Source organism: Frieseomelitta varia, unplaced genomic scaffold (assembly GCF_011392965.1).
Source record: "Frieseomelitta varia isolate USP_RPSP 00005682 unplaced genomic scaffold, Fvar_1.2 scaffold_1012, whole genome shotgun sequence".
In the NCBI taxonomy this organism is placed as follows: domain Eukaryota; kingdom Metazoa; phylum Arthropoda; class Insecta; order Hymenoptera; family Apidae; genus Frieseomelitta; species Frieseomelitta varia.
Genome location: NW_025108654.1, coordinates 101,509 through 129,227, shown reverse-complemented (window position 1 = coordinate 129,227; position 27,719 = coordinate 101,509). Strand labels below are relative to the sequence as shown.

At 43.5% G+C, this 27,719-nt stretch overlaps 1 protein-coding gene across 4 annotated transcripts in view; it reads left to right on the top strand.

Moving 5' to 3' along the window:
* Positions 1-27,719, top strand: part of LOC122535407 (bromodomain adjacent to zinc finger domain protein 2B) — a 93,345-nt gene that overhangs the window by 42,108 nt on the left and 23,518 nt on the right. For 2 of the 4 annotated variants that reach the window (XM_043667044.1, XM_043666962.1), the window contains exons 3-10: positions 1,353-1,521; positions 23,973-24,200; positions 24,365-24,550; positions 25,029-25,200; positions 25,366-25,383; positions 26,141-26,384; positions 26,848-27,109; positions 27,241-27,623. In XM_043667044.1, the coding sequence (XP_043522979.1) occupies positions 1,362-1,521; positions 23,973-24,200; positions 24,365-24,550; positions 25,029-25,200; positions 25,366-25,383; positions 26,141-26,384; positions 26,848-27,109; positions 27,241-27,623 (1,653 nt within the window). In that variant the 5' untranslated portion in view covers positions 1,353-1,361. Of the gene's footprint in view, positions 1-1,352; positions 1,522-23,972; positions 24,201-24,364; positions 24,551-25,028; positions 25,201-25,365; positions 25,384-26,140; positions 26,385-26,784; positions 27,110-27,240; positions 27,624-27,719 lie in introns of all 4 variants that reach the window. The other 2 variants (XM_043667200.1, XM_043667116.1) reach the window with 2 other exon arrangements.

The following is a 27,719-nucleotide window of genomic DNA, read 5'->3' as shown; positions in this document are numbered from 1 at the left end:
TTAAAGCGCTCGAGGAAGCCTTTCTTCGACTGGTAAACAGTCATCGAATGAACATACCAGCACACACACACACACATACACACGTGCTTACGTATGCGCGTGACTGAAATAATAACGTTGAATTTTTATCATCCCCCACTTTTACCTTCTTTCTTCGATATAATATAGAAAAGTGGGGGAACGAGTAAGAAAGAGAGAGAATGTTTCGCGGGTCTCGAGACGCCGCGTCGGCGTATTAACATAATTAGCTGGAATCCAGACGTTGCGCAGACACGACGTTTTTCTTTTTTTTTTTTTTTTTTTTTCAAACATTGTCAACTTGCAGCGTTTCTTTCTTTTTCTTTCTTTTTTCTTTAGACATAGTTATATGTATGCGCGTACTGTGTTTCAGAAATTAATTCATCCAAAAGGTATTAATTGTTGGCGTTTGACACTTTGCACAAGTAATTTATTTTTAATCCAGATATATGGGTGTACATTTCGATCACTCTCAATTTGGCCGTTTGAGGAAGTTCAAGGCCCGCAAAGAATCTTCGCGATGATTGCACGGCGGTTTGGGAACAATGAGAGGGAAACGTGTAGTACTATTGTTCCGTTACTACCAGCCTTACTGTTATCAACTTTTCATTCATCAATTACTCCCTCGCTCGTTGTGTACATGTGTAAACATAGATAAATGTCTCATTGAAAACCCCCTTCGACGTTGCCTAAGCACAAATCGCGCGGAAAATTGAAATTCCTTGCGAATAACGTCACTCTCAACGAACTGAAACCTCAACTACTGAATAATATAAATTGCAACACCTACTGTGAATTTTTATGCTACTCGATAACCTCTGTTTAAATCATGCCACCTCAACGTGTGCTGTGCTCATATGAAATTTGCATTTTCCAATTAAATTACTACCTCCTCGAGTCCGACTTGACACTAGAGCCACCAAAGTGGTCAAAATTTCTAATTTTTATTAAATATTTTATAAATGTATTTTGATAATTTTTTGGAATATATAAATGAAAGCTCGTGTTATAAAGTTTATCTATTTTTTTCCTCCCCCCTTTCTAGACTTTAATGTCTATGGTATGGAAATTTTATGCTTCAACCTAATGGTAGTTCTAGCGTTAAATCACAAATCGTTTATCGTTCCGCGACAAAAGTTCCCGTCGTTGTCAGGAGCCACCGTCAGCTTTCACGGCAAAAATGTTCAAACGTTCCTTCATCCTGTTCGCCCCATCCCTGTTATTATTCTCTGGCGGGCGTCTACCCGGCGAGGAAACGACCCGCGAGGCAAGGCGAGGCAAGGCGACTGGTACGAAGTTAACGGTTCTAACGAAACGCTGATGCTCGTTTTCAGGGGACTGGCATGGAGAAGGAGAACTCCGCATCGGGCGGAGGTGGCGGGGGCGGTGGAGGTGGCGGAGGCGAAGCGGCGGCCACGGCGACTCCAGGCGCCACCTCCGCCTCCGAGAAACTCCAGGCGGACCAGGCCAATCCGTTGCTCGATCCGACTGCTCTCTTCGGCGGTAAGCCAATTTTTCTACCACCGTTTCTCCCTGTTTCCTTTTCTTTCTCTGCCTCTTCTCCTTTTCTCCTTTACTCTCTCTCTCTCTCTCTCTCTCTCTTTTTCTCTCTTCTGCCGTGTGTATTTCCGTGTATGTTTCCACTGGTCATACTATCGAGTGTCAGTAGTTGCGTACAGGAGCACCAACACACGCGTTACCAGGCTAACATCGGCGGCGCTTCTCGATCCGAGGTGCTTAATTGACACGCGCGTCCTGCCAGATCGATAGACCAGCAATAGACAAGCTAATTACATTAGAGTGGAATTCCGGGACGTGTTGAAATTCGAACGATGTATGTACGTGCTGTGCACGCCGCACGGTCGATAATATACGTATAAATATCTTTCTTCTTTTTTTTCTTAATTGTCGCCGATCGCCAACCGTACCGTGGTGTGCGAAAATTTATCAACAGGTTCGTTTATACAGAAGACATACACTTCGTCGATGCAGTTCAAAAATTGATTCAACGAACCTTCAACTATTCGTCATTCAGTCATTCAAACACCACGTGCACGATGCGTACGTACGTACGTTCCAAGTTCGAGGTCTCGGAATCTCGAGTATACCCGCTGATTTTAAGAAACGAATCTCACTGCGTTTCAAGGTTCAAAGTTGTTCAACTTCTTTCTCAATCTTCCGTACAGGCTGCGTTATTCTAAACCTGCTGTATTGAAATTTCCTCGCACGATGATCGATAAAAGAGAAACTTTCGCCATGAAAGAGACGTTTTCGCGGAATCAAGCTCGAGGTAATCGTCCAGATTTCCGAGTAATTTTCGGATATCGATCGTGTGAACCAGCGCGTACACTGATTCACCGACGCGATAACAACACAACCGTGTATGTATACATGGTCATTCGATGCAAGCATCTGCAAGTTTCACATCGAGGAAAACGTAAACGGCCGTTGTACGAAACAGGGAGTTGAGAACGAATTTCCACAGACGTTATTTCCCCAAGTTTCAGACCTTGAACAACCACCGAGATCGTTCAACTCTCCCTTTTTCTTTCTGTATTGGTTTCAGTAAGAGAAAACTGTGGAAAATTTGAACGCAAGAGTGAAATCCGTATACTCGTTCTTCATCTTCATGAATGACTCAAAGAATTCGATAGCGATTGCTTTTCATCGTATCGGAGTGTTTGTTAATTGACTGTCAACGAATTTGTTGTCTCTCGAGATTTTCAACGCTGTCTTGATTGTCTCACCTATTTTCGATCGTGATTTGTGCGAAGAAATACTTAACATCTTAGCTGTGGTGCCGTTTTTAAAATTCTGCATCTAGATCGTGTCGCTACGGAACGACATTGGAACGATGACGATCATACTTGTCAAACATAAAGTACATACATATATATGTATATGCAGCTGAATTGAATTAAATTATAAGGAAGTAACATTAGTTTTTTTTTTTTTTTTTTTGAAAAATCAGTAAGTCTATTGTTTAACTTAATTAACATAGTAATATTAATAATTAATAATGTTAATAATTAATAATTAATAACATGATAATTAATAATCGATGATATAAATAATGTTAATAATTAATATTCATAGCAAGAAAATACTTAGAAACGATGTAAGTCTAGTCTCAAAATATTCTAAAATGTCTAAAATTTACAAATACGTTTCGTTTTCGCGCGAGTAACAAGTTGTAATTACTTTTTCCGCACGGCGTGAATACTCACAGTGATTCACAGCTAAGGGGTTAAGAAACATTCGTACAATACCAAATCGAGAATAGCAGTTGTTACGTAAAATGATCTCCGTTGTAATTTCGATCGCGCAACGTGTTTCATCAGTTGCAAAGTTGCCGACTTGGAGTTTAAACCCCCGTACGAGTCTCGTATGGGTTCCCCGTGTATCATGCTCGCACGTTACTTGAGCAAAACGGATATTCCTTCGTGGCTGCGTTATTTTTTCTTTCTTTTCGTTTTTCTTTTTTTTTTTTTCCTTTTTTTTCCTTCACTCGGTTCTCTCTCGTTTCCGTTCACGCTCGCCCCAAGACCCCTTCTAACGCCATTTTTTCCAAAGGAGCCGAATCAGCCTTCGTATTTTATATATATATATATATATATATACACATACATATATATACACACTCCTTTTTATATATGTATATATAACGCGTTCTTGAGGAAGGAGAGGCCTGTTCGGCCACTTACTTTAATTAGCACTACTTGCACGTTTGCGATCAAGCCCTTCTACACTCTCTCTCTCTCTCTCTCTCTCTCTCTCTCTCTCTCTCTCTCTCTCTCTCTCTCTCTCTCTCTCTCTCTCTCTCTCTCTCTCTCTCTCTCTCTCGGCGGTTAGCCTTTTCTCCCCGATTCGAGGATCCTTCTCGCGTTGTTCTCCTTTTTTTTCTTCTTTCGAATCCACCTCGGTCGTCGACACACCTCGGCTGGAAGACACTCTTCATACACTGGCGACTTCGACACTGGCCCGAGCGCCATAATTTCATTTCGAGCGTTCACTTTTCCAGCTCATTTTCTTACTCCTCGAGTGTGTCCATGGTTACGTACTCTTTGAGAGCTCGTCTTGATAACCTCGCTTAATCTCACGTTTCTACGTGCTATTAACTAATTAAGGCAGACATTGTGACTATCTGATTTCACCCCCGTGATCGGGGAGTCTGACCTTTTGGAAACGTTCAAACGTACGAGCTTCGTTCGCTTCGAGAAGTTTAATTAAATATCGGCCCATTTTTTTACCTTCACATTTTTTGCGCGCTACTGCGGGTGAAATTCCACCACGACGCGTTTGAGATATCGGTTGCAATATTTGTTGCAAACGATGTTGTCTATGATGATATGGCGTTGTCTGCGATATTAAACTTCAATTCTCACGCAGTGGATCGTTTTTGACCATTTCAGTGCCACGCAGCGCGATCGCGCTGTTCAGATTCCGTGTCGAATGGTGCCACAGCGTTTGGTCGCGGTGTTCAATCTACAGAATTGGTCAAAAATCACTTCCTACCAAACTAAATCCGTAGTTTTATTATATATTAAAAAAAAAATTTTGTTCACACATTAAAATACACTAATTCAATAATTTAAAATTAATTTTTTCTTATATTTTGATGTTTTGTTAAAGAAAAAAAAAAAAAGAAAAATAGGTGGGAACTTCTGGCCCATCCTGTACAATGCTCTCGGTTTCGATTATAGCGTCATATCGTCGTCAGTCATATCAGTCTCCTAATTACTTTCTTTTCAATTAAACCTAAATCACTTGTGCTTACGTAGGCAATTTCTACTCAATCGACTTTTATCGCGCTGCACGGTACTATCTGTCACACGTTTTTTTAAACAAAAAATCCGCGTGCCAGTGACACTGGAACGTGGTTAAGGATGAAAAGTCTCCTGCTCTTCGTACTTCTTTCGAAAATCTCGCCGATCTAGCTTAGAACGTGCGATGGTAACTTGCGCTTTCTGGCGGTATCCGTGTCGGTTCAGGGGTCAGAGGATGACACCATATCGATCGGACAAAATGGTGTCGCTTCGGGTCATGGGGAAAATTATCGGGAGCATCGTTTGCGGGATATGCTTTGTCGAATACGCGTTACAGTTGTGCTTCGTTAACCGGTTACGCATCAGGGTCTTATCTGATCGGTTTCCGAGAGATAGAGAGAGAAAGAGAAAATTTCGACGATCGATCGCATTGCGAACAAGAAGAAACTTGCCGCACATCGTGCACGCGCAGTATCGTTGAAACATAGTTTTACAATTCTCGTCCGAACGATCCTTTAACGAGCAAACTAGTGAAAATGAATCGCTGAATCGTCTACATCACGATGACACTTGCAACACGATCCAGACGATTCATTTAGCAGTTACTTTTCCCACGAGAAAACTTAAAGACACGTTGTCTCAGCGAGAAAGCCTCTGAGAAAGGAAGAGCAGTTCGACCGGAAGTCAGCCAGCGATCGTAGCCAGAAGTTGGAGCACAGGGCGTCGCGACTTTTCGTACAGCAGCAATCAATACCTTTCCCCAGCGTTTTCTTTCACGGTCCGTTTGCTCCATTCGAATCGATCAGCACCAACGCTACGTTCGCCACTCGCTCCACTACGTTAATTATCGAGTCTTCGTCGTGACTCGAATTGCAGTCGCGCTGCCACGATACGTATACCGTTATACACGGATCGTCTAGCTACCGGACGTTAACCATAGATCGCGATGCCAGGAAGATTTCACTCGTTTCGAATACCGGTTACCGATCCCCTTTCAATTAAACCACCAGAAAAAAGCAGTAACCTAAAATATACTCGTCAGAGAGGCTGTCGAGCGGGTAGTTAACGAAATATCGCATTCAGTCAGACTTTTACTCGCCAATTGAGTTCCGTTAACTTGGCTATAGTATCTGAGTTCTCACGTTTCGACGTATCTGTCGTCTTGACGCGTGAAAATGAAAGTTTCAACGTTTTAATTTCAATGACAACGTTTTTTAATTCTCGCCGCTTCCTCTCGGTCAACCTAAGCGACTCGCTCTCGCACGTGTGTAGTCGTAAGATCTTCGTGTTACAAGAGCGAACGTATTCATAATCATTCGACGACCGTTCAAACGGTTCTCAGACTGCTCGTCCGAAAAAAAATTCCGTCGACATCGCAAACTACGAGCAAGTTTGGAATTTGTCAAAGAGTGGCGTTGGTGCGTCCTTTTAGCAGACCCGTTTCTCTATCCCTAGTTCCATCGCGTTGGATGGGATTCCGTTTATTTCGTTGCCTCACCTCCGCGACCCGACGTCGTCCCTCCTCGCGTTTTGTGGACCTCTTCTCGCATCCCTGCATCCCATCTCTCTCTTTCTTTCTCTCTGTTTGCTCGGTTGCTCCTGTCTTTTCAAGCAAAACCTCTCTCTGGAGCCTTCTCTCCCGTGTATCCCCCTTTCTCCTCTAGTCTCGTTCCATCGTATCCCTGTCCCGCTTTCTCTCTCTCTCTCTCTCTGTCTCCCTCTCTTTCTCTCTCTCTGTAACGAGAGAGCGAGCGTCGGTTAGATTCGTGAGGGCTTTGGGGACGCAAGAACGGACCGACGGTCGGACAGACGCGACGAGCGCTTCTCTCCACCCTTCTCTTTCACCCTCTATCTTTTTCTCTTTCCCTCGCTGCCTCTTCGTGGCTCGATCTACCACTCTCTCTCTCTCTTTCTCTCTCTCTCTCTCTCTCCCTGCCGGTTCTCTGTATATTTATTGATTGCCACCTCACCTCGCCTACCATGGCCTCGGTCTGCGGCAGTTTCCCCTCCCTTCAACAGAGTCCCTCGTTTCCCTCGTCCCAGGCTCGTTCTGCAGCAAGCAGCAGCATCGCGCTCTGCTACGAGACGAGAGAATCTCACTCCCTCTTTCTCTCTCTCTCTCTCTCTCTCTCTCTCTCTCTCTCTGACCTCGGTCCTGACTCTCTTCCGTTCTCTCTTTCTTTCTCCCGATCCCACAGTACCTCTCCTACACGCCGAGTCTCGCTGCTGCTCCCCGTATCCATCCTTCTCTACTCCTGTCTTTCTCCACGCTGTCCCCTTCTGTGCTCAACGGTTTTCCAGCATCCTACCTCGGACTCTCTCTCTCTCCACCGTGAAAGCTACGAGCCTCGCGGAGGTTCGTTCGACCCTCAGCAGCCTGGCTCGCGCTTTTGCCTCCTACGCTTGATACAAACTCGTTGGACGCGGCGGAGTTTTCGTTTGAACCTACCCTCCGGGATACGCGCCGTGCCCGACACCACCGGCTCGCCTCCTCGTTTCTATTCTACACCGTGCTCTCCTCTCCTCTCCTCTCCTCTCCTCTCTTCTTCTTTTTCCGCTGGTTCGCTCTTGCCCTCGCGTCTTCTCTCCTCCGGCTGCCTTTCTCTTCTTTCGTCAAGTTTGCTTCTTATCCGCCGTTGTTCGTCGTTGAGAACGAGCTTCGGGAACGAGGAGGCGGAAGCCTTTTTTAGCAGCACGAAACACGAGGATTTTGTCGGACACAGGTTTTGAAGGACGTAGACTCTCGCGGAAAATTGGGGTGGTTCTCATTCACAATCTGTGAGAGATATAACGCAACATGCAAAGTTATTCGCAGAAAGTTATTCGGACGTTTGCTCGTCAGGCTAGATATTTCGATCTGTGATGTCTCATTGATCAAATGCTGGATTCTTGGTTGTTGAGTCGAAATTGTCGTGTTTCAATCACTCGTTTCAACTGTCCCAAATTGAAGATTTTGTAACTCGCGCCGAGTCCAATTCATCGTTCCGTTTTAGGGCAAGCTGACGTGGGATACAACGTCGCGTCGTTACGATTTTGCACCTGCGACACCACACGCATTCGACAGCTTTATGTCTGTCCAGTGACGCGATACGCACGTTTGTGCATTCACGGAAGTATTAAACTGCCGAGTAGCACGCAGCGTTATCGAAATCCATGTCGGTGGACGTTAACCACTTGCGCTGGCAACTGACTGCGGACCATAACGAGTGACCAGACCGTATACAATAATTCGTCGCTTTTCTTTCTTGAACTCGTCGGTACGATATCACTGGATAGAAATTATTGAGAAGTAATAAATTTATTATTCGTTTTGCCTGTTTTGTTTTACTTAAATATATTTAAAACTGAGAAAATGTTACAGCTTTGAAACAGAAAATTCTCGACGTGCGTGGCACGTCGTTCCAGCGCAAGAGGTTGAATCGTTCGTTTCAGTGCCACGTTTTCAATGACTTTTCATTTTCGCGAGTTTTCCGTCGCGTTGATCATTTTTCAAGCGTTCCTCGAGCCGTTCGTACGCATGTAAAGCAATTGGAGCGTCAAGTTTGCTCCAATTTGTAAGATTCGAAAGGGGAAGAAACGTTTGTTCTGGAGTTACTTGAGCATATTTGTTTCCACGGTGTGTTCCAACGATGGGGTATAGTATATGTGTACCAACTTTCGCAAGGTATTCTCTCTTCCTCAAGAACTTCACATGTATACATATATATATATACCTATTACTCTTTTGCTACCCCATTTCATGCGGAGGAAAACTTTATGCCTGGTATATGGAGAGAATCTTTATTACTAAGTGTCTTATAAACCGCGGCGTACTTATTTATATTCCCTAATTATCAATTTTCGTTTGTCGAACCGAGTTCCATCGATCGAATCACAATCAACGAAGAAGCGAATGCTATCAGGTTCTATCGAAGAATCATTGTTTCAATAAATTTGAGAGTGAGCAATTGCATTTATTTGAATACGTCAAATGGGAATAGGCACTTTGTACAATAGCAGTTTATTGACACTTCTCGTTCATTACCTGTGATACTTCATTCATAGGATAACAATTTATGTTCGGAAAAGTAGATTCAGACGGCGGGAATTGATTCGATCGAGCACAAACTAAGATTTTGTCCTCGTTGAACGCTGCGTTCTATCCTGTGACGTCGAACATAAAACTTTGTTCGAACTTTATTCTATAAAATTATGCTGTTCCTATTTTTAGCCAGACGTGTTTGCTTCAACTTGCCGAGTTTTCATTCAGTATTTATTTTAAGTTTTGTAATTCCATAACTGGTCGTTCCCTCTTCCGTCCAATTACGATCTACTTAACCACTTGTAACTGATTGCGGACCATAACGAGTGACCAGACCGTATACGATAATTCGTCGCTTTCTTTTTGAACTCGTCGGTACGATATCGCTGGATAGAAATTATTGAGGAGTAATAAATTTATTATTCGTTTTATTTATTATTGGTTATACTTAAATATACTTAAAACTGAGAAAATGTTGCAATTTTGGAACAAAAAATTTTTCGGACGTGTGTGGCACGTTGTTCCAGCGCAAGAGGTTAAGGCTTTTGAAGGCTCTTGACTAAAAAAAATATAAAATAACGTCTACGCTCCGTGTCATCCCCGTTACGCGGCGTGACGAAGCACGCGGACACGCGTCGCGTTAGATTTCCCAAGAAGCTCGCGGGACGAAATCCTGTTAGCCGGAGAGGAACGCGGCCGAACGAGACTCGCGTGTGGGTGGAAAGGGGTGGAAAGAAATAGGTTCCTTCCGCGCTCCCGACGAGCTCAACCCCCCCCCCCCCCCTCGGTTTTCCACTCTCGTCGCCAGTTTCTAATTTCACTGCGCTCTCTGATACACGCCGCTTTTATCTCCGAGCGATCGATGCAAACTCGCTCGCGCTGCATGCGCCAGAGTTTTCGTTTCAAAGTGTTCCGTTTTCTTCCTGTACGCCTGGTACATGCCTGTACGTGCGCGTCTCTCTCTCTCTCTCTCTCTCTCTCTCTCTCTCTCTCTCTCTCTTTCGTTCTCCTTTGCCTCGTCTGCGAGGATAACTGCGGCGCGTCGTTACGCGTTCTGGTTAAAGAAACACGGCGTGTTCGAGGAACCGGATGAGACGTCGTGTGACGGCTGCGAACAGCCGTCGCTCCTCCTCGTCCCAGCAAAACAGCAGAATGTTCAACGTCCAACGTTTTATTTCGTCGAGCGTGCACGAACTGCGGTTAGCGACTCCGTGATTTCGAACGTGCTCGGCGATTCGATGCTCGACTGTGTCTCCGAATCTTTAAATTTTTGGATCTTCATGTGTCCGCGGTGTTTGAAGTAATTCAGATGTTTCTTAATACTTTATTTATTATACGAATGACGCCATTTCACAGGTCATTAGTCGTCCGCAGTAACCATAGCCATATTTTACCTCTGTTGCAGTTAAGATTTTAGTATACGCATACAAAAGTGATAAAATAAGCGTAATATTTGTTGTTGTAAACGTTTACAAAATTTTAAAAATATGGCATCAAACAAGTGGAAACACGGAAACAACGAAGGATGTCGGAACTGATAGTGATATTATGAAATATACACGTTTTATTTTTTCACAAAGTTTAACTTTTTTCTCTATTAAGCAAAAAATTAGCACGTATATTTTCTTCTCACTTTAGCGACAGGAAATTGACCTCGTCGATAAGGTATTTTAACAATGTCCAATTTACTGTTCGTACTGTAGATGATCTGACGTAGATTGATTCGGAGCAACGATCAACGAAATTTGCAATTTTATAAATAACGATCACGATTTGTAATTCACAATTTGCCGCCCAAAATGTTAATAGCCGATGAAAAATAGTCAGAAGCATTTTGATTAGAACCGGGCCTGTTGTCGCGCGTGTTTTAAAAGCGAATTTGGATCGTGCGAATTCCAGTTGGCACTCGTAACTGGCTCGTAAGATTCCATGCGAGACGACGAATCGCCGAATGCGGCTGGTGAAAAGCGGCGAGCGGCGCGCGCGATCGAGGGAACACGTGTGTGACATTTAGCCAACGCGCCTCTAGGGACACGAAGCTTCGTGTACGTGTGAGAACACGCATCGAATAGACTGCGTCCCACGCGTCGGTCGTCTTTTTCCTCCGAACAACTGCTATTTGCCATCTCCTTCCCTCTCCTCTCCTCTCCTCTCCTCTCTGTGTTCATCTCTCTTTTGCTCGTTACAGCCTCGCGAACAACGTCCACCCACTCGTTTGCTCTCTGCTAATTCACTTTTCCATTGTTTCCACGATTTCTTTTTCCACTTTTTCGCCGGTTTCCCCGCTATTTTAATATCTTTTTTGACTTTGGTGTAGAATTTCTTCTTTTTTTTTTTTTTTTTTCTTTCGTAATTTCTGCGGCCTCCGTTTGCTTTTTCGATTGATGGACCGATGAAAAGAATTTTCTACCACCAAGTATTGGAATAACTATATATATATTTTTTTTTCCTTACTGAATTTCCCATTCTTTCATCGCGATAACATCCATTATATTAAATTCCTCGTAAGAAAAGAAAAAGCTGGACGCCGCTCGCGAGATGACCTAATGGCGAAACAGTTTAATTCTTTTATAATCGTCTTACTCCCTTTCAAGTTGCCCTTGCCTCGCTGCCGCATCGTTACGTCTGCGCGTCCCCATCGCCTCGACCCGCCATATTTCATTCGCCATAATTCCACTCCCTTTCCCGTGGCGGCCCCTCGTTTTCCAAATCTCAACCCTTCGCGAGACTTTCACTCTCGTCTCATTTTCATTCTCCCGATTCCTCTTGCCTTCGACTGGCCTCGTTACCTCCATCAAGCCACGCCGATTACCACCCCGCGCACCACCACTTTCTCCGCCTTTTCCTCCACCCTTCTTCTTCTTCTTCTTCTTCTTCCCTCTGAGAATTTTTCTTTTTAACCCGCCCTCCCCTCAACTCCCCTGGTGGATCAGACTTTCTCCTTCTCTTCCCCGGGGCAACGACGTAACGCGTGCAGCTTGATAAATGCGTTCGTCGTGCCTCGAATCCGATACAGAACGGACGAGACTACGGCTCAAAGATTTTACCAGGATGAAAAGAGACACTTATGGCGCAATAATAATGAAAAGGGGGAACGAGCATGGAACACGAGCGTCGTCCTCCCGCGATACGATCGATCCGGCGTATCAGCAAGGGAAATATCAATACGAATCTCTCCGCGAACGGGTCACGGTCCTTTTAACATCGAGTCGCATTGAATTATGGAGCGCGGGTAATCCGCCGGAAGTTTCTTTGGGAGCAGATTAGGCGGTTGGTGGAGGTAGAATGGTTGGTTCCAGGATGTTCTGGTAATCGCGGTACAGCGAGGAAGGGGCGGTTTTAAGCGAAAGGAAAAGAAACCGAGGAAAAACGCCGAGCAACGGGGGAGAAAAAGTGACGATCGCGCTGCGAATTTTTATGCGCAGATTCAGCCTCGATCGTTAAGGAAAAACATTTATTTGAAAAGATAAATATCTTGGCGAAGAAATATTTAACTGAGAAAACCAAACAATATCTTGCAAAGAATTTATAAAGTGTCGCTGAAGACCTGGTAGTCGATGCGGCTCTAAACCACCATATAAAAGAAAAAAAAAAAAATTTATAAAGTGTATACTATATTAACAGTACAGTTGTGTGTAATAAATATCGAGAAACGAAAGTAGCCCGAGTATATCACAAAAGACCTGTTATTTTACACTTTTGAATTATTTTCTATTTCAATCGTACCAACGACTTTCAGAAGTTGCCCTACGTAGCTTGTGCGCTGCTCGATCGTTTGAAAACTGTTCTCGTTGAAATAGAGAGGAATCGCGGAAAAAATCGCCCGCGGAACCGTCGCCCGGCGAAGATTGCTGGATTTCGGGAATTAAGGCACCGAGGATTAGCGGGAGAGAACAAGCCTTCCGTGCGGTTGGCCGTGGTGTGTCCTCGTTGTGTATTTGATCGCCGCTGGATTTGTACGGTTTCGTGTACATTTGGATGGATCGTGTTGATTATTCGATTCGTAGCAAATTCGGCAGCGAGGGGGTTGTTCTTTCAGAGGTCTCGATGTATCTCATTAATTATGACATTTTGTGATATTCGTGCGGTTTTGATGCAGGTAAATTTAATGGAAATGCCGCATCACGGTAATTATTGCAATTTCCATTCGGAAGACTTGCCCCGAAATTATCAGCAAAACCGTAAAACAGAGGATCGCGAAATCGTATTTATACTCGGGCGTAAATTTCGAATTAAAAAACGAAGGATATCCGACTAATTCCCGTGAAGTGTTATTTTTAACAGTTTTGCAACATTGAACTAACGTTATTAGGGAAACGGGTGACGAATCACCACCGTTTACGGTTTTACTCTGATAATACGCTATAAATGAGAAATTGCCTGATTATTTCATTCGACGCGAAATTATACGTACAGTTGTAAAAAAAAAAGTGAATTCTGCAATTCTAGACCGTGACTTGATAAATATTTCGATAGTTTCTTCTTTTCGATTGTGAGAGGAAGTCAAGTCGAGAAAATTTACAGAAGATTATTTATTTATTCACTCGCGTCGATCGTCGCGAAACATTAGGTACATTCGCTGAAAACGATTCCCGTCACCGGCGTTGCACGTGTGTATAATCTACAACTTCTCCCACCTTAATCGTTAACCACCTCTGTTTCACCACCCTTCAGACGAATCCACAATTACCGACCACGACCAACCAACCCTTTATTACTTCGTCAAGCTTATCCTATATTTCTAACGAACTTACCCGACGTCTTGGCTCGATTATGTTTAAAGAAGGGAGCACGCCGTGACTTCGTTAACGAGAAATTAATTAGCACGAAGCCAAGCCAGGTTTAGACACCGATACCCTCCCTCCTCAGCACCCCGTTACTCGATATCCGGTCCGTTCTTGTGGTGAACAATAATATTGGATCGTTGGGAAAGTTTGTAGCGATATTTAAGGAAAGTTTAAGCGCAATGTATGCTCGTGAGGCTGGTATTTCAGACGTGTGCTGCACCATTTTGTTTGAGATTCGCGAGACCTTTTGTGTCGAATTCATCGATTTTTTTTCGAATCTCTTCGACTAACTTTCGAATAATTTCGAGTAATCCATATTGCGTGATCGAATAAATATTTAACGCTCCGCCGGCAATACAATTATTTACTAACGCCACCGGCGTTACGAGTCTTTCGTTCTCTGATTTTTTTTTTTTTTTTTTTGCTGTTTCAAGTGTTGAAAAAATCTGACAAAATTCCGAGCTACTTACTATGGTCTGTAATTTAATGTACTGTGAAACTTTGGCCGAGCTGTTTGCAGTAAATGATAGAAATTCGAGAGACCGAACAATGAAATTTCCGGCGACCCACAATACCGACGGAGGGTTAATCATAAATTAATAGCCTACAGCTGAATATAGTGAATTGAAGTTGAACCATTTTTCACCTAATCTAACAGAGTAATCCAGCAATTCCATCGCGTCTCAACGACAGGAGGGGCAGAAAAAAGGGGGGAAAGGGAAACGGCTAGAGGAAAGTCGAAGCTTTCTCTAGCAACCCACCTAGATTCTTTTGTCACCGTGTGCACGCGAGAGAGCCTCTCTCTCCGTTTCTCTCTCTCTCTCTCTCTCTTGTTCTCTGTTCGTCTCCTTCGCTTTGGTTGTCGCGTAAACGAAATTAAAGCGATTTGGAGGCGAGCCAGCCATCGCGGCGACGCTCGCGCGCGCCACCCCTCTCAGCATTCCGATCCCTCGATCGATCCTTTTCCTCGAGGGACAGGATACACACGTTCTCTCTCCGCTCTCTCACGGACCGTGGCTGAATCGCGATTGGACGGTTATAAGCGGAAACGCCAACCGTTAAGCTGTAAAACCCGAGGAAAGAGAGAAAGAGAGAGAGAGAGAGTGAGAGAGAGAGAGAGAAAGGATGAGAAGAATGTCGTCGATATAGATTGGATATCCGCTGTCGCTTAAAGATCGCCGGAGACGGGCGTTCCGATTTTCTCTGACGATTCTGCGCGATTTTCGTAGCTTTGTACTTCTAATGGCGCGATCCAACGCTTGTTACGAGTTACCCGATTACACACAACTATCGAAGGATTGCTCATCGTGTCACTTGGATCTTTTTAATACCTATTTTCATGTTATTTTCTTTCAAACTTCCGCGAATCGACGCGTCAATCTGTCGAGCCTGTTCCATTTCGAATTTTATTATCGCGTTAATTGCACGATGCTCGGCAAAATGCTATGGAACGGCGCCGCGTCACCGCGAAATCGCAATCGCACGTCGAGGCTGCCGAATAAAGCTGCAAAATTACACAATGTCGGCGCTATGAAATCGCAACAATGTCACATCGATCGCCTCTGCGCCGAGTCTAAAGCCACCAAATCACAGAGCGTCATCGCTAGCGAAATCACACTGTGGCTGAGTAATAACGCGATGGTTTCGCGATGGTAATTGCAATTCGTATCGCGATGTCTCCGATGGCAGAATAGAATGTGCTTCTTTCGTGGGTTTTCAATCACGATGTATGGGAAAGTCCTCGATTATACATATTCGATGACTAGCAGTATCGAGGAATTCGTAAGGGATGTTTGGACAGTCGAAAGATAGTCAATTCTTATCTCACAAACTGTGAATCATAGTGAGTCAATCCATTACCATTACAAATGACGAAAAGTCTATTATAAGAGAAAAGCAAGCATTGTAAAATGAAACTTTCGGATGATTTACAGGAAATTGACAAAAGCTATTTGAACTCGAAATCACCGACCGAAATCGTGTAAAATCCGATAAACGAAAGGGACACGATTTCCTATAATCTCTTCTTAGTCAGTCCATTCCAAACAACGGAAAGAAGTCTATTATAAGAAAAAAGCAAAAATTATCTAAAAGTCTAAAAGTCTAAAAGCAAAATTGTCTAAAGTTTAAAAGCAAAAATCGTCTAAAAGTCTATTATAAGAAAAAAGCAAAAATGAAACTTTCGGTTGATTTACAGAAAATTGACAATTTATGATCAAACTGTCGAAAGCTATTCGAACTTGAATCTACCGACTGAAGTCGTGTAAAATTCGACGAACGAAAGGGGCACGATTTCCTGTAATCTCCTCTTAATCAGTCCAAACAACGAAAAGAAGTCTATTATAAGGAAAAAGCAAAAATTGTAAGATGAAACGTTCGGATGATTTACAGAAAATTGACAATTTATAACCAAATTGTCGAAAGCTGTTCGAACTCGAATCTACCGACTGAAGTCGTGTAAAATTCGACGAACGAAAGGGGCACGATTTCCCATAATCTGCTCTCTGTAGGAGGGAACAATAACGCGGTGACGACTCTCGAAGGCTGCGCGAGAAAGAGGCAGCGATTTTAGCCAAGGGGAAAACGAAAGGAGACAGTGGAGAAAGAAAAAGTCGAAACGCGACACACACACACACACACGTATACGCGCGGTGACTTCGCCGCGACGAAGAGAGACCCTCGTCGTGATTACGCGAGTTTTATTTGTATCTTGCAGGCGTACACGTCGAATGAATATAGCGTCGCGTTAAATCTCGGATCTTTCATTCCGTGTTGCCTTTACCAACCCGTAAGATTCGCGTCGTTCCGTGCCACGGCGTTGGTCCGGGCTATTTTCTTCTCGGCACGTTCCACTCGTTGAGGCTGCGCCAACGACGGGAAGAAAGGGGTGAACGAAAAAAAATGAAGAAGCAGCAGAAGAAGAACGAAAGAAAAATAAAAGATCCAGCCTGTATACTCTGTCTTTCTCTGTGATACCTGAAATAGCAACGAAGTTACGTTATCCTGTTCCGCAATAATCTCCTTCTCCCTTCATCTCTGTTTCTTGCCCCTTTCTCTTCTTCCTTTTCTCCTCTGCTTCGTCGCAGAATTTCGTAGAATTCCCGCTGGTTGGTATTTAGAATTGTTTGAAGTTGCAAGACGAGGAATTCGAGGATCTTTTTGCGTGTCGTTTCGCTAGCTGTGGCCAACCTAACTGACGTCGATTTCTTTTTTTAATTGTGTCATTTTTAGCTATGACTAGGTAAAGCTTTAGCTATGACTAGGTAGGCTTTAGTAGCGACTAGGTTGATCGGTTGAAAATACGATCTCCGTCTACTAAGTCAAACACGCGCAAACTACGAAAACAAAAAGTCTAACTTAATCTCGTTCGAACGGCAACAAGACATTATTGAAAATTTTCAAATTAAATTAAAAACTGAGAAACAACTAGAACCAAAAGTCCAAACGAAGATATACAATTCCATGTAACTCCTGCTACTGGTGAGCATTCGAATTAATATTAATAAATCTAGAACCAAGAATCCAAGTAAGGATTGATTTCCAACGAACTGTGTCGTGTTATGTTCGCGAGCCGTGCCATATACCCACGAGCAATTCTGCATTTACTGAAAAGCGCTGGTTTCACCAGAGAGACTGTAACAGTTATCCATTGGAATAATTACGAGAAGCGTGCATTATGTATTAAAACGCATAAACAGGAGACACCGATTTCCGGCGATGCGGCGGAACGACCATCGCAAGAACCATTCGTAATTCCCAATCCCCTTCGCCGTCGCGTTTCTCATCATCCCCTCGGAGCTATATACGTTTCTCTCCCTCTCGGAGCCCCCTGGCCTAGCTCCAACCCCCACTGGCCAGAGAGCGCCGATCGATTTAATAACACGGCCATTTTCCCGGCTCACGGACCCAACACATTCCACGAGCCCCAGCCCCCGCGCTCTCGTAACGCTCTCTCCTCCGCCTACGGTGCTGTATCTCCACCTCTCCTCTCTCTCTCGTCTATATCCTAGCTTGTTTAGTTTCTCTTATCGGCCTGTTCGTTCGCTGATTCCGCATCGAGCCTCGGCGAGCGAGATTTGTTGTTCGTTGAACGCAGCCAACGCGGACAAAAGGAGCGAGCGCGCCGTGGTATCGAATCTCTCGTTATTCGACGAATTTTCCCCGGCTTCTCTCTTTCCCATTGAAGAGCAACGAAAAGAAATGGTGGATTTCGATTTGAATTCTAGTCGCGCGTACGTGTCTCGAAATCTTTGCCGCTAAAGGCAAATGAAAATGTGTTTTCTTCTTTTTTCTTTTTTTTTTTTTTTNTTTTTTTTTTTTTTTTTTTTTTTTTTTTTTTTTTTTTTTTTTTTGTGAGAAGATGGTAATTAGTAAAGTCTGGTTCCTGATTTGAATGTTGCACGAGATCATTTGGAATTATCCGTCATTTGGAAGATTTCCTGCCGGGGAAGTTGCAACACGTAAATCAGAACGGATATATAATCGAGATAATTGACAATAGAACGCGCCAAAATAAAATTGGACATTTTCTGCACGAAGTATTACGAGAGAGAGAATAGAATCAGCCTCGTCGAAGGGGAATAAGGGGACGATCGAAAGCGGCCTGAAAATAGAGGATAGGGTCATCGATGGGCATGCTCATGGGACGTCATCATCCTCGAGCGTCTAACTGGAAGGGACAGTCACAGTCGCGTCGCTAATTTCCTGTTTTTCCGTGCGCGTTAATAAAGGGGTTGAGGAGCGGCGGAGGGGGAGGGTGGAGCATTGTTTTTCCCTGTTAATCGATGGCCATGCCGAAACCTCTCCAGCCGTTGAAATCGTTAAAATCGCGCAATAAACGTTCTCGTTGGAGGGTTTGACCGGTTATTGCGAGCGTGCGTTGATATTTATTCCAAGACAGATTTCGCCACGGTCGGATTTCACCAACGAGATTTTAACGGCAAGGTAAAAAAAAGAAAAACCGCGGCCGCGATTTGTTTCTCCCCTCTACACTGGGTCATCTGACAATCGGTCCACTTGTGACGATTCAACGTTCCAGTTATTAAAATTTAAACGGATGCGGAGACTATAGAACAAGCTAATTTACGATCAGATGGTTCGTTTATGAATAAAATATTTCTCGTTCCACATACCTCAGTTACGTTACGTTACGTTACGTTACGTTACGTTACATTACGTTACGTTACGAAAACTGCGTGTCCGACGAGCAGCTTTGTGGACTATAAATTCAGAATGTTCCCTAGATGTTCGATTACTCGTGGCGATTCAGGGTGTCGCGGAGCTGTCATTGCCTAGTTCTCTCCCTCGCCCTGGATAGGTGGCCCCTACCTAACCAGCTGGCTGGCTCTCACTCCGAAGCTTAATCACTAATCGATAAACGTGACGCATCGCGTACTCCAACTAGGTAGGCAAGACCGCCCTAGCAGCCGGCCTTTGTCTTGGTTCGTTTGGAACGACGATCAAAGAGATCGTTTCTTTCCTCGTCCTCTTTCTTTTCGTGCGATTTTTCAAACCCTCCCCCCTCCTCCAAACGAGCCGGGGCCTTACTTTGTTCCATTCAGTTTTCCTTCTGACGAAGAATCGGTCCCGTTGATCGGATTCGCTGGGAGAACGATTAGCCGGGCCATTTATCGTCCCAGCGTTGCGGAAACGAAGTACCTTCGATGAAATTGTCTCGCATAAACAAGATTACCGTGCGTTTAATTCCTCTTCGTTACGCGAATCCATGCAGCAGCGCCCCTTCCCATTTACCCGATTGAAAGATCGTTGGAATCTCCAATTATAGATTTTCCTTTTTTTTTCTCTTTTTCCTTTTCAATTAACGATCGTTAACGTGAACATCGTTCGGAAGCGAATGTTCGAAACGAAAATTCATGCGAACCCGGTGGGATCTTGGGTAAATAAACGGAGATGTTTGTTCTTCGTTTCTTTAATCGGGAATCGTTAGGGAAAGGTTGGCGAGGCCGACGTTAGCCAGCGCTCCCGAAAATGGCGGACTCGCTTAATACGCCCTGTCTCTGTCTCTCTCTCTCTATCTATCTATCTATCTATGTATCTATCTATCTATCTATCTTGCACGCTGGTCGCTCGGTTACACGAATAATGGATTGCCATTAAAGCATCTACGTTAAAGAGGAAAGTATGAAACAGCTCGTTCGCCAGTCGCTGGCTCGTGAAACGAAGAAATTTGTGACCGCGTTAAAAGTCGAACGAGAAAATGTTGTTTGCATATGTACTCCGCGTGCAAGCTCGAGAAAGAGAGAGAAAGGACAAGAGTGCAGATTTAAGAGTGTAATTCAAACGTAATTATCCAATCGTTTTTCGTTGCAAAAATTTCTACGGGGAGGGAAAAATTAAAAAATCACGAAGACCAAAAAAAAGGAAAGAGAAGACGGTGAAATTAAAAATCGCGACGAGAAAACACCGGAGAGAAGAAATGAGAGAGAGAGAGAGACAAAATCTCCGTTACGATAAAATTTCAATCTCGCGCCGTGTAATGCGTCGTAACGTGTGTGTACGCGTATACATATGTACAGCAGGTATGTATAGCGTATACGTAGCTAGAGTATTATGCAGTTGCTCCAGTCGGTGAAGTAGTCGTGTAAGCCAGCCGAGGGTTCAACGACCGGTATAAATTAAAGCGGCGCTTGGATTTCAATGCCACGGCCTTGCTCAAGGCCGCCGTACTCGTAGAAAATCAACGGTACAATTTGCGGCCGCGTTTGTAACAATAAATTGTGCAAACACACTGAGGCCGGCCGAACTCGTGCACGCGACACACACGATGCCTGGTTGACAATAAGAATTGGGGGAAGGAGAATTCCGAGCACGATTAATCAATCATTGATTTCTAATTTGCGGATAGAATTAGAATGACAGCCCGAAATGTGAAGATCGGATAGAATAGAATCACTGATTTCTGAATTGCAGATGGAAGTCTGAAGAATAGTCGATCGAATTTTATTCGAATTTTTATGTGGATTGGAATAGAATTTATAGAAGGAGTAAGTATAATATTCTTGGTTCGAGTAATCGAAGCACGGGTGGATCAAATATATAAAATATCAAGTATAGTGTTTCACATTCGTAATCTATCGTGTGTCTTAACCACTTGCGCTGGCAACTGATTGCGGACCATAACGAGTGACCATACCGTATATATAACAATTCGTCGCTTTCTTTTTGAACTCGTCGGTATGACATCACTGGATAGAAATTATTGAGGAGTAATAAATTTGTTTTGCCTGGGTTATACTTACTTAAGTATACTTGAAACTGTGAAAATATTGCAATTTTGGGACAAAAAGTTGCGGACCATAACGAGTGACCAAACCGTATACACAATAATTCGTCGCTTTCTTTTTGAACTCGTCTATATATCACTGGATAGAAATTATTGAGGAGTAATAAATTTATTATTTATTTTGCCTGGGTTATACTTAAAAAAAAATATACTTAAAACTGTGAAAATATTGCAATTTTGAAACAAAAAGTTCTCGACGTGCGTGGCAAGTCGTTGCAGCGCAAGAGGTTAAGATTTATTTCTCTTATCATTTTATTACATCTCTACGTAATTACACATTTCTAAAAATGCTTCGATCATGTACACAGTTCAGTTCAAGCTCGACTCGAGTTCATTGTTTGCCGTTGAACTCGAATCGTCGACTCTTGTTAGTCGATCTTGTTGTCTCACTCGACCGATACTCGCAGTCATCTGTATCCATCGGTGATTCTCATTGAAAAAAAAAATAGTACTCTCGTACACGCGGAACGTAATCGCGACGAGTCGAAGCACCATCATTACTCCAAGGCGAGAGAGCGGGTAATGGAGTTGATTTAGGATAATTCCATAGGGACAAAAGGATATCCGCGACGTTTAATCATAGATGCGCAGCGAAAGAAAGGTCTGATGAAAATTGGTTGGCACGTAGGAAAAGTAGGAAATATCGACGTCTATTTTCATCTACCACGCCTAACCGACGTTACATCGCAGTTTATTCCTCGCTTCTTGCTCTGCGTATCCTTGCGAGCGCTTTAATTATCGACCTGCTCGCTGAGCGTAATTCGTTGTTCCTTTAATCGTTCCTATTAATCGAACAACGGTGTCCTGAGAGAAAACGACGACACTTTCTTCCAAGTTTGACGAGAATGATTCTTGATTCTTTTTCGAAAGCCCGTTCTACAGAATAGAGGAAAGGGTTCGTAATTTCTTAGGTACATAATGTATTTGTCGAAACATGAAAAAAGTCTTAATAAACGTGGCTCAAGTTGTAAACGACTTCGAGAGTTATTATACTGCATGCAAGTGGTTTACTTATTTATACAAATTTATAATTTTCTGATTACACAGGAAGTTTTCCACGTGTCTTCCTTTCATTTCTATGCGTGCTTGACATTAAAGAATTACGTTTGTAGCTTCAACTGAAACATAAAATCGTTTATAACTTTGAAACTATTAATTTCTCCACCCATGGTTATCAGGACTATTTTCCATGTTTCGGCAAGTACTATCTCGAACCTTTTTTCCTAGTCACTCTGTATAAATCACTATTAACTTTATACACGGGATGAAGTTACATCACAGTGGAACGAAATTTTAGTTAACATCCGATTAACTGAACTCCTGCCGATTGAATCCACTTGTCTGAGCGTGAACTGTTATTAACGCGAATGAGAAGTAACAGGCAGCGGGGAGAATTGATAAATTCCCATTATGTGAATATCGCTTGTCCTCTCCGTGGGTTCAGATAAACGCAGTTGAAACGAGAAGACTATAAACTCTAGAGATAGAAAAATAAAAAAAAAAAAAAAAAAAAAGAAGTAAATTACTTTCTAAAGAGTCGTACAATTTCCCTTTTCACGCCCCCTTTTACAGTGAACTTTTGTATCTTCGATGATACTTTGAAATTTCCTTTCCATCGATTCGTACTCAAAAGTTACCGAAACTTTTAACTTTCTGAACTTTTCTGGTAATTTTGAGAATATTGAAACTATCAGATTTTCGATCTTTTATGCATGTATGTACATACGTGTCGATCTTTTCTTACACATTTCGCTCTCTTCGTATCGTTGGCGTGGTTTTCAGCGTGCATCAACAGAGTTTCGTAACCGGCTGGATGATTATCTCTTCGTTTTCGAAATTTACAAATATTTTTCGGGAACGCCGCCGGTATGGGCCGTCGCTTTTGCGAGCCTCCCGTAACAAATTATCGTTATTACACCGGCTACATTTAATTCCGGGAGGTAAATCAATTGCGTATGACGCTCGCGGATAATTGGTTAATTAACTTGAATTGCCAACGAGTATGCGTGTATGCGTTTCATCCAACATCGGCGTCACACGAATACGAATGTGAGTGGTCGACAAACGTGTTATCGCGAGTGTGTTGGCAACAAAAATTTTCTTTCGTTTCGTTGTTGAGAGAAAGATTGAACATTCGAAATTTTCAGTGATTACTTTAACGCGAAAGCAAAATGATGGAAAATGGATCGGTAATCATTCAAATGGAGCTTTAAGTGTATTACTACGAATATGTTCTTGTTCACTTCTCAATTTGTAGAGTCAGAGATCATTCCAACGTATACAGAGTAATTTCATGTAACTTGCACACCTGAAATAGCTTTTAATTTATGCGTCCAATGAAAAAATGACTCGCGTCGAAGTTCGTTCAAAGATCAATCAAAAGTCAGCCTCGATCGCTATTATCTTGGCCATTGATCGTCAGTATCATTGTAACCGTAGGTTAGTTATCTCGAACTTTGTAATGTTTATTGCAATTGTTATAAATTCTCGAGATCCATCGTGAACGAGGGATTCCTCGCGACGCCCATCTGCCTGTTTCTTACTCGCTTGGTTCATTCGTTTCACCAATAACTCGATGAACGCGCGGAGCGAGTGTCGTTTCCACTTTTGCTAATATGTTGCTTAACGGTAATTATCCATAAATTTACATATTAACAATTACTACCATGTCTTATCATTAAAACCATGATATACGAATCATTAATCGCTTCATAAAGTACCTCGTACAAATTCATTCAACATTGCACAGCCGGCTAAGAAATATAAAGAATATTTGTGCTTAATGACGGCACAATATCGCAAATAAGCTGCAGACTAGCTTGTTAACTTGAGTCGATTATGAATGATAAGTGCGATAATAACTGGCGTAATTAAGAGAATTCAATTTGCGATACTTGGCCAGTTCAAATTCAATTCGACAAAGTTTTATCTCGTTGGCTCGAACTGATCGTTCAAACCGCAGCACGAGCGAGTACTATTACTTTAAGTATAAATATTTCACGTGTATTTGGATATTATGCACATTCTTACTGTAATTTCTCGTAATTGAACGTTGCGCAATTTGATTTTGATTGCAGCGTATTGGCCTCGTGGCGACAGTGCAGCTTCGTCGCTTTTCGGCGGTATGCCGGGCGGATATGGGTTGGGGGCTCATCATTTGCCATCGGCTTACGCGATCCTGGGCCGTGGAGGCTCCGCTCCCGGATTCGGGGGCCACACACCAGCTTCCGCTCCGCCGCCACCCCCGTACTCTCACAGCAGCCTTGGTACTCTGAGCGTAGCTGCCAGTCAGGCTGCGAGTTTAGGTAATTTCATTGTTACATCGTTCTACGTTTCTACCAGGTTCTAGCGTGCGTTCGAGAAGTTTGTATCGACGACTAACGAGTCGAGAAATATTTTAGCAATATGGCGGCGAATGACTCGAACGTCTCTCGAGCGAGAGTAAAGCGAATCATTTGAAATTCCGTAGGTATCAATCCCGCTAGTGCAGCATGGTGGACGATGGCCTCACATTTGGCGGCACAGGACTACCTCGCGAGGTTGCAAGGAGCGGCAGGATTGCCCGGATTTCCGCCTGGCGCCGAGAGCCTTCTGCCACCTTATCCTGCTTCTCTTCTTAATCCCCCGTCCCTATCGTCCCACAAGTCCAGTAAGTGTAAGTGTCACCACCAGTTGAAACGTTGCATTCCAGAGTTAGTTGCTCCATCTATGTCTCTCTGAAATTGTTAACCTCTTGGCTAACTGAAGAACTGTAGATGGCCTTCGCGCACTTTGGTGGCTCACTCGTTTCTCAGTTGTTTCTCAGATCTTTCAAATTATTTTACAAAACACACTTTAATTCGTTCGTTCTTTCAAACTTTCATTCATTCCAGTGTAACTACGTAGCGTAAAAGTGTTTGTTCTTACACTTTTCCTTTGCACGGTTTGCAAGTGCGGGTTTTATTGTACAGAGAAAAAGAATCTCGCCATAGCTGAGAGGTTAAAATTCGTACAAAAGTGATGAACTTTTCTTGTTCGGGAAGGATCGGTGCAACTTTTCTTGCGTTTTCGAATTTCCTCGATCCTTCCGTCGCGCTCGATGGTAGAAAAGGGTGAAAAAACGGTGAAATGTTTGTTTCGCATGGACGGAAAAGCTAAGTCAAGCAAGAGTCACAAGACGCCAGCGAGCAGCAGCAGCAGCAGCAGCTCGACGACGCCGAGTATGACGAGCAGCAGTTTACCGGTCTCGACTCAAGCACCAGTCACGTCCTCTCATCACAGCACGTCGGCCAGCAGCACGCCGAATTCGCAAACGAACGTTGTCAGGTACGAGAGAGTGTACACGCTCGTTAAATCGATGGTTTTTTTCCCGTTTTCATTATTTCTCTCTTTTTTTTTTTTTTTTTTCTTTTTTTAACTGACGCCCCGCGTCCGCAGCGCACTTACCGTTTCCCATTAATTATTTTTCCACGCTTGCCGATACGTCTACAGTTCTGCGAAAGAGGGCAGGTGAGAGATCGTTAAGAATGAACAAACAAACAAACAAAAAAAAAAAAAGAAAACTATTAATAATCGTCGACGAGCTTGAAAGAAATAAAAAAGAACCAAAAAAAAAAAGAAAGAAAGAAAAAAAGAAACGAATGAGAATGAAAAATAGAAAGAGATGAAAATAAAACGAATCGAAGGGGATGCTGGTGCACGATCGATATTTGTTATTCACAATTCACGGGGTATTTTTCTCTATGTTCGTCTCCCTTCGACCCGTGAATTTTCGCGCTGTTCGGCTCTCTCCCGTTCATTTAACTTTCATACGGTGCTTGTAACCGTGTAATTTCGTTGTTATGATTGCTCGATGGCCCTTAACGTCGCGCCGTTTTAAACAATTTGTCCTTTAAATAGTCGCACGTTTCCCCCGGTTGCATTTCATATTCAAAATAGTCGCGCGCGGGAAAGGGGGGGGAAAAAAAAGCGTTCACGCCCGGCTAGCATTTAGCTCTTTGTGGACACCGATTGCATTCATCCTTTTGTACGTTCGTCTCTCAATTTTGACACTAATGTTATACAGGCTCGTGCCACTCGTGGAATAACACTTCGATCGTGAAATCATATTTACATCGATCTTGCGATTGATCGATTCCAATCGAGTGTTCCCGAAGGGCTACCAAACGTGAAAAATGCTCGAACGAACGTCTCGTTGATAAATCTCGGAATGTTTTTCGATCGAGATTGAACGATCCGAATGATTGTTTGAATTGTATCTATTTAGCGACCCCAGCAGTATATTAGGAGGTGTACGGCTGCCGCCCGATACGGAGATTATCAAGTATACGTCGAGCATAGTCGGTCCAAAGGTTCCTGGCACAACGAACCGCGGCAGGAAGAAAACTATATCCTTAGACACGCCGAGTGTGAGCGTACATCCGCCGCCTGTGCCAGCTCTCAGCGCTCATCAAACAAACACCACGACGTCTTCGTTGATGATGGAACCGAGAAAGTATAATCGCACCGGGGTAATTATCGCGTATTTTACTTTTCGTATTTTTAAAACCCACTTGCATCGTAAGGAAAAATGAATAATGTCTCATCGCTCTTGTCGCCAATTTTTCTTTTATTACACTTGAGTAGAAAATTTTCAAAAAGTAAAAAAAAAGAAATTTTGTATTTCAGTATTTTGTCGATACATAGTAAGAAAGAAGAAATCTCAAAGATATATTATTACTCACAATATCATCCAAGAGTGCAAAACGCGCTTTGGTAATAATGACTAGAAAATTGCGCATATATATATATATATATATATATATATATACGTTAATGATGCAGATGGGTCGATTATTAATCTGTTCGATCTGTTAGATATATGACGAATAGCGTGCGAGGCATCGTGCCTCTGATCTATTTTGATAGCAGACGTCTGGCAATGGAGGTCCCAACGGTTCCGGGGTAAAACGTCGGCGTTCGAATTTCTTTCAGACCGAGTCGAACGACTACAGGGAGTCGGTGGATCGCGTGGAAGTGATCAAATTGCCGGCACACTCGACAAACGGCTCTGTCTTACCGGCGCCAACGTCCTACACGACGACCACTAACGCGACCAATTCGAACGATTCGGACGCGCCTCTGAACCTCTCGCTGAAGCCCGCGACGACGAGCAGTAACTCGCCGATTTCCGGCAGCCAGCCGCTCAGCCAGCTTAGTAATTTAAGTCAATCGTTACTCGCCTCCGATCGTACTTGTAAGTACCTCTCGTTCGTACCGTATTTCGTACGTGTATTTCGAAGAATCTAGAAACCGAGGAGCCAGAAACCTGTGCAACGTGTGTTGTCGTCTCGTTGCAAACTGAGCGTTCGTTATTTTCACGAGCAGCGAGAAGAAAACCAGGACCGAAGCCCCGAAGAGTGCCGCAGAACTCCGTGCCGGTGCCAGCGTCGCCAAGCACATCGTTGGCGCAGATGTTCGCCGCGGCGGATTCGCCTCAACGACCGAGCAGCGGAAGCGAGGAGAGCGAGAGCGCGAGCACGACCCACCACAAGGACGGTCGGCCGAGAAACTTGGGCCGCGGAGTGTCGAAACCGAAGAAGAACACGGTGGCCTCGTTGCTAGCTCAGAGCAGAGCTCTGGGGATCAAACCGACGCCCACCTTGGACCCCAGCGTGCCATTGTCTCATCAGGTCTCGTTACTGAGGTCGAATATTCTAGCTGCTCAGCTACATGGCACTTCCACTGGTCAGACCGACGACAAGAATCAGGTAAAGCATACACACACACAGACACACACATACACACATTTATTTATCATATAATTTTTCATTTTCCTCTTCTTTTCTTTTTTTTTTCTTTTTTTT